Source organism: Terrapene carolina, unplaced genomic scaffold, assembly GCF_002925995.2.
Source record: "Terrapene carolina triunguis isolate 2854851 unplaced genomic scaffold, T_m_triunguis-2.0 Scaffold55, whole genome shotgun sequence".
In the NCBI taxonomy this organism is placed as follows: Eukaryota; Metazoa; Chordata; order Testudines; family Emydidae; genus Terrapene; species Terrapene triunguis.
Genome location: NW_020664406.1, coordinates 835,967 through 843,709, shown reverse-complemented (window position 1 = coordinate 843,709; position 7,743 = coordinate 835,967). Strand labels below are relative to the sequence as shown.

The following is a 7,743-nucleotide window of genomic DNA, read 5'->3' as shown; positions in this document are numbered from 1 at the left end:
AGGCTCCTATTAATCCCCACCCACTGTCCTGATTTTTCACACTTGCTGTCTGGTCACCCTAGTACTATTTGTAGTACTGGGGCAGGCTGCTCTAGGCACACCCATAACTGTAGGCCCTCCCCTTCAGGTAAAGGGGAGGAACCACTGAGCCCAGGCTACAATTGATTCTTGGGGCAACAAATGAAAAAACAGGCCTGGGAGTGAGATCAGAGGTAAAGAATGAGCGATTGAGAGGTGGATAAGGAGCAGAGTACCCCAGACAGCACCAACTGCTCCTCAAAGGGGTCTAGGAAGTCAGTGGACATGGAGGAACTCTGCTCAGAGGCATAACTGGACAAGGGAACAGAAATAGGCCCCACAGTTGTGAAGCACTTCCCGTCAAACTTCCTCCTCTTGGAGTGATGGATGGCCATTTTGGCCAGTGTCAGGAGGAGGTCCTGTGACTTTGTGGGGCCACGGATGGGCTGTGCATAGGTCAGGAGATTTGAGCAAAAATGCAACCAGAACCTCAGTAAGAGGTTCAGGAGGAGCTGGAAGAGGGGCTGCAACCTGATGCACCCTATATAGATGTGCACCAGAGTCTCCGTCTCACCGCAAAAGGGACAGGTGTTGGGGGAGTCCTTGAACTGCACCAGGTACATGCCTGGGCTCACAGCACCGTGGACGAGCCACCAACCCAGTGGGCCATGGAACCAGAGAGGAGTACAGAGTGGCCCACTGAGGTTCCTCGCCCTCTGTTGGTAGGAAAATGGATAATGAATCAGGCAGGGGATTGCAGGAAGAAAAAGTTTGGTCTCATGGTTAAGGTAGTTGAATGCTGCCCTGGAGAAATGGATTCTATCCATGTTTCTGCCACGGAGGCCTAGACCCTGAAAGGTATTAACGCACCTAATTCCCATTGAAATCAATGGCCATTCACAAATAAGTTGTTTGCCTAAATGTACTAGAAATAGCCACAATCTTACAAACACTTTTACAAGTGAAGTAACTTTACATACTGAACTCAGACTGTCTACATGCGCCATTGTTTGCAGAATCATTGTCTATACTGTTTTTATGATTTCCACACATTTGATATTTCTGCTGTTCTCAAAGGCATCTGGGTAGAAAAAATCCAAAAGGTGAAATTGACTAAACAAAAGTAAAACTCATGAGCCTTTCTCCCAGCATAGAGAAATGCAAAGGGGAAAAAAAATATCAGCATTTATTGTGAAAATTAAATTATATTTACAGTTACTTTTATATATTAGATTTTATTAGTAAATGTTGGTGAATGTCAATTTCACCATACACTGACAAACAGATGAAAAAATATTTCCATTGATAATTGAAATTTACAGACAGGTAAAGCAAGAAAAAGGCTGCTGAGAACTTCTTAGAGTTGGATTTAAGGATATTTACTTTGTATATTTAGATTGTGATGTTGACAATTTGTGTTTTAATGGTTGTACAGTTTTAACTTTTTGAATCTCGGTGTCTACTGTCATTGAATAATTATCAGACCCCCTCATTTTCTGATCCCCCTATCATTTCCAACAGTTGTAAAAATTTAAATCGATAAAAATTGAAAAAAATATTAAAACTGATAATTCTGCACAACTGTGAAAATCTAAATTGATACAAAAATACTTAAAAATAAACATTGATAATTCCATTGAAATTATAAAAACTTGAATTCTGTCAAGCCTAGTTTTAATTATCTCAGAGATTAACACAGGTAATGATTTTTTGTAATTTAATTTTTCAACTGCCATTTTCTTTGAAATTATGCACATATATCTTCCAAGTTCCAACTATTTTGTATCTGTATAGGCTTCAGAGACAGGATGTTCTGGTTCAGCCTCTGGTCTTGCCTTTGACCCCTCTGGGCCTCCCCATCAGTTATGCTTTATGTTCTGGTTATCTAATCTCCCTTCTTCAGCCACTCAGGGTGGTTTTGTAACTTGGCTTCTCATAGCTTTTCTGAACCAGCAAGCTGCAGGACTCTTACCCTACTGAATAATAGACATAATAGAGTAAATAATTCACATAGAAATAACCACACAACTCTATAGATCAAAGACCTGTAACAATGTTCTTTTCCACCCCCCTTTTAATTAGAAAGGAACAGCTATTAACCTTGGAACTATTCTTCATGTTCAAGTCTTTTTTTGCTCCTACCACTAATAAATGAGTTAATTGTGAAGGTCTTTGCATATTTCTGTGTAAAGTGCCATGTAAGTATAATTTGTGTTGTGTTGTAAACAGGTTCACGGAACTCGTTTACAAGGACATATGCCAAATGTAACAACAGTTATCCAACACAGCGTTTCCATCCTACCCCAGAGCTGGCTGCATTCCAGTGGTGGGTGAAAGGAGTTATAATTTATAAAGGGATGTTGGTGATCTTCCCGGAGGATATACATGATGTAAAATACAGCACTACCTCTGCTGCAGTAGTGACACTATCTTGGCCACCTGAATGGAGTGTTATTAGGCTGGATTCATTTTAACTCTACCCGTTTTTATTCTCCTTGCCATAACACAATGTCATATTCCAACCCATAGGGAATAAAGGAATCTCTTTATCAAATCACAGCGAATAAGCCATTTGCCTGTGTACACTTAAACAGCTTTAAGAGACCAGACTGATATCTCAATACTAGCCAAAACAGATACCCTAGCGGGACGTGCTTAACTGAAGAGACTCCAGAAGAAGGAAGCCTAGCACGAAGACCCACTCCGATTCCTTTAAACTGGGGGTAACTAGAGTGAGGAGGAGAGGAACCAAAGCGATCAGAGGGGTGTGTGTGTGTGTGTGTGTGTGAGTCGATCTTGTGTCAAAGCTGCTACGTTCGCTGACCCTCACCCCCCACCCCACAGAGCCCCCCTGCTGCTGTTGGCTGACACCACTTCCACCGCCTCCTGTCTGAGCCAAACCCTGCTGCAATTCAGCGCAAGCTCCTAAATCCTCCTCCACTTTCCTAGCCGGAGCAGCAGCAGGAGGCGCAGGAGCTCAGCGGATCTGGCAGGGTGTCCAGTCAGCGCGCTGGATTGTCTCCCTCCTCTGCTGATCATGGCTTGAGCTCGGCTGCCGGTGGAGGTGCCCGGGGTGGGGGAAGGGCTGGGTCCGGCTGCTCCCTGCAGGGGGAGCCAGGCTGCCACTTAGGTCCCGGGCGCCAAGCGCAGGTGCTGCCGCTGTTACCTTTACCTCCGGGGGAGGGCAGGGGGCTGGCGTTGCAGGTTGAGGCTGCCGAGAGAGGCGCACGCGGAAGGGAGCGGGGAACGCTCCCCGCCCCTTTTCCCCGGTACGTGCAGCAGCAGGAGCCGAGGCGAGCTGCAGCCTCGGGAGAGAGGAAGAGGCGCCGCCACGCACTGGAGCGAGCTTCTCCCGGGCGCAGCGGCTCTCGGGGCTTCTCCCGCAGCCCGGCGGGCCCCGGGGTGGGGGGACTCGCCCCCCGTGGCGCGGAGCCAGATGTGCGGGGCCGGGGGCTGGAAGGAGCCAGCCAAGCGGTGCCGTGAGCTCTGCCCTGCGGGGCCGCTGCCCCCGGCTTGCCCGCGGGACCCGTAGCGGGTGCTGGGGCAGGGAAGCCGCAGCGTGGCCGTGCGGAGCGGAGGCGGCTTTGCAGAGGCTTCCCCGAGGCGGCTCGGCGCCGGCTGTGCGGGGCTGGGGCAGGCTCGGTTGCGGCGGCTGCCGGCGGGGGGGTCTCGGCCGAGCGCGGCTTGAAGCGCAGGACAGGGGGGTCCCGGGCTGCGTGGGCGGCTCGGGTCGCCCTCCCGTGGCGTGCGGAGCCCGCGGCGCAGTCGGCAGCTCCGCGCTAGCTTTGAAGCGCCCGGCCCCATCCCACCCCCTCGGCTCTCTATGTGAGGCTCCCGGATGGCGATAGACCGGCGACGCGAAGCGGCTGGCGGAGGCCGGCAGCTGCCCGAGGAGAACGGGTCCCTGCCGGCCGGGGAGGCGGGCTCGGCGGCAGCAGCGACGCTGGCGGTGGCTCCCCCCGCGACCGCGGAGATCCAGACCCTGCCGCCGCCTGCCGCCGGCTCCTGCAGCCCCCTGCTGCTGGACTACGATGGCTCGGTGCTGCCTTTCCTCGGCGGGCTGGGCGGCGGGTACCAGAGGACCCTGGTGCTGCTGACTTGGATCCCGGCCCTTTTCATCGGCTTCAGCCAGTTCTCGGATTCCTTCTTGCTGGACCAGCCGGACTTCTGGTGCCGGGAGCCGGACGGGCAGGGCAACGGGACGGACAACTTGACCCGGGGCCTGGCTAACCACAGCCAGAGCAGCAGCGCCGGGATGCTGGGGGCCCCGGCGCTGCCCACCCCGCCGCCGGGAGACAACGCCAGCCAATGCCACTGCCACGAGTGGCACTACCTGATCAGAGCCGGTCTCGTCCAGAACGTCGTGAGCAAGGTAAGGAGCAGGGGGTCTCCCCCTTGGGCATCCCCAGCCTCGGGCATCCCCCTCCCGCAGCGCCGCTCCCGCACTGCACCCCTGGCCGCTCTGCTCCAGGGCATTTGGCTTATTTGCAGTCCTTAACTTGTGCCAGGGCTGAGCCCCGGCACCTCTAGGCTTGGCCGTTCATAGCCCCGGTACCTCTGGGCTTGTTGCCTCAGTTATGAAAGTAAAAAAATTGCTTGAGCCCCAGCACCTAATTGCTTGAGCCTGGGCACCTCTTTCATTACAAATTAAGCACTGCTTATTTGTTCCTCCAAGCAGGGGCGCTGGAACAATTTGTATAGTGGAGGTGCCTAGAGCCATTGAACCAAAATGTAAACGCTTTATATGATGGAAATCACTTAAAGCCAGGGGGTGCTTGAGCATCTCTAGTTCCAGCACCTATACCTCCAAGCTCATTAACACAAGCCAGCCTCACAACTGCATAGGTTGATCTGAGGGGCTGCAGAAGCTGGAGGACAAAATAAGCAAGATGGGTTTGACTGTGGAGTCATTTTCCCTGCCCCCAGGGGAGAAGGGATGCCCCTCTTAAACTTTGTGCTCAGACATCCAGGAGGGAAAGCAGGCTAGGAGGCAACTAGCCGGTGTCTGGGTCACATGCTTCTGAACCCTTATCTACTTCCTGAATGCCAGATTCTTTATAGGTTTGTTTTTCTAATGGGACTGGCATGAAGGAGATATATTACCGGCAGGTGTTGGTCAGAAGTTACACCCAGCTGTGTCATTGAACCTGAATCCTTAACTCGCAACAGCTCTTGTTAATGTAATTCTGGGCCTCTCCTAAACACAATTGCCAGTATTGCCCATTTCTGTGGCTGTTTTGAACGTGCATATACACAGTTCACTGAAGAATAGGTTGGCACCACTGGGCTTGTCATGAAGCATTTGAATCCACACATCCAGAAGCAAAAGCAATCAATAACCCATTAGCCAGCTAGCCTTGAATAAATCCCATGCTTTGTATCCTGATGTACTCTTTGAATTAATGTATTTAAAACCTGAACCTTTTTCCCTTTCCTCCTCTTTCCTACCTAGTCCAATATTCTAGACTTCTGTCTCAGGTTTACGTTTGAATGCATTTTTGTTATTAAGTTATAAAGTCGCGAGGGACAAGAAATAGGACGTGGGGTCTACAGTCAGTGGTTTATTTACTGATAAACTCATCTAATCTTCACAGTTTTCAGTGCTAGCACTAATCTCTCAAGAGCTACAAATCCATTGGGCTAATGAAAAGACTATTTTAAAATAAAACCTTTCTACAGGTGTATCATGGTTGCCACCAAACAGCAAAAAGAAAACACTTTTAAACAGAGAACCTCAAGTCATTATATAGGCTTCCCCTGTACCAATGCAGCATATTAAGTAGATCAGTTTTAGATTACACAACAAGCTTCTTTTCTGCAAAAGCTTTGAGGGTGGCAGTTAGTGAAGAACGTAGCATGAGTGGTATGCACTGTGAAATATAAGTATTTCTTTTTTGTTTTTAGTAAAGGAATAAAGGGAGACATGCATTTTAGGTATAGAAATCATTCTAGTCAAAAGGAAAAATGTATACATATAAAATGCTTTATTGCATAAAGTAATCCTGTAAATTATAAATATGGTTTATAGTTAAAGCTACAATGAACTGATAGTATTTCCATATATGCTAATTAGCATATGTATAGGATCACTTTGCCTTTACACGTGATGAATTTTAATATATGTTTGTTATTTACGGTAGCAGTGGTGCAAAAGTCTTTTTTGTACCATCTGTGTACAATTCTCATTGATATTAGTAAACAGCTGTAGCTCATGAGATATAAAATGAAAATGTTACATCATGATAGTTCCCTTAATCTCAAACCCCCAAAGCTCAGCAAAAATTAGTTCTCACATGGGAACTTTGTTTGGATTAACTCTGCTGCATTGCTTTCCTCAGTTAGATATGCAGTAATCAAATGACCAGTCTGGTTGCTCTTTCTTGCAGCCAGCACAGGCTCATATCGGTTGTTGGAAATCATTTCAGTTTTTCAGCATGTCCCTTAAAGTGTACATGGTGTGAAAAAATCAACCAGATATAGAGCAAGCAAATAAACCCGAGAAAAATTCACAAGCATAATGGGTCAAAATCTGTCATATCCCTTCTGCAAACATGAACGCACACACTGAATTTAGTGTTATGTGATCTAAAACTGCAAATCTGAAATTGTGTTTGATGGGAACAGATTATCTTCTGTTATGACTGGAGACTGAGCTATGCATATGTTCTAGGGCAGTGGTTTTCAACCTGTGGTCTGTGGACCCCCAGGGGTCTGTAGACTGTGTCTAAGATTTCTAAAGGGGTTCACACCTCCATTTAAAAAAATTTTTAGGGGTCCACAAATGAAAAAAGTTTGAAAACCACTGGTCTAGGGCAGTGGTTCTCAGCCAGGGGTTCACATACCCTTGAGGGTATGCAGAGGTCTTCCAGGGGGTACATCAACTCATCTAGATATTTGCCTGGTTTTACAACAGGCTACATAAAAAGCACTAGCGAAGTCAGTACAGACTAAAATTTCATACAGACAATGACTTGTTTATACAGCTCTATATATTATGCACTGAAATGTAAGTACGGTATTTATATTCCAATTGATTTATTTTATAAATTATGTGTTTAAAAATGAGAATGTAAGCAATTTTTCAGTAACTGTGTGCTAGGACACTTGTATTTTTATGTCTGATTTTGTAAGCAAGCAAGTGAGGTGAAACTTGGGGGTCCGCAAGACAAATCAGACTCCTGAAAGGGGTTCAGTAGTCTGGAAAGGTTGAGAGCCACTGTTCTAGGGCAAGCTCTTATGCCTAAAGCAGGGAGATAGCAATCCTAAAATACTGTGTGTGTGTGTATAAAACCTTATTAAAATGCTGAGAATCTTTTGAAACTTATTGTGAAGTTGACAATAAAAAGAGCAGAGAGCATTACTCTTTTATCCTGTAGGCTATAGCCGTGTTAAAAAAATGCATTCCTTGGAACAATTTAGCACATAGGGCAAATAGATTTTAATGGATAAATAAACAGCTGCAGTCCCTGCTGTCTTGTTTAATAAAAAAACAACTTTAACAGACTTCAGAGGGTTTTTTTAAGTATAGTTTTTATTTTTGGTGTGTGTTTGCTTCTTAAAACTTGGCAGATCTTTCCCACTAAGCTGTAATACTATATAATTACAATTATGGCATTTTCTAAGGGTCAGGATGCCTTTTCAGTTTTGGTTTATTACAAAGGAATGGGGAAGATGCACACACAACAAAGCATCATTTCACCCTGGCTCAATCTTTCTCAGGTGAAT

The 7,743-nt window shown here is 46.9% G+C and overlaps 1 protein-coding gene across 1 annotated transcript in view; it reads left to right on the top strand.

Moving 5' to 3' along the window:
- The first annotated feature begins 3,856 nt into the window (after positions 1–3,856).
- Positions 3,857–7,743, top strand: part of LOC112118936 (solute carrier family 22 member 23-like) — a 179,939-nt gene continuing 176,052 nt past the window's right edge. Inside the window, exon 1 of the mRNA XM_026658752.2 lies at positions 3,857–4,390. Coding sequence (XP_026514537.1) covers positions 3,857–4,390 — 534 coding nt within the window. The remainder of the gene's footprint in view (positions 4,391–7,743) is intronic.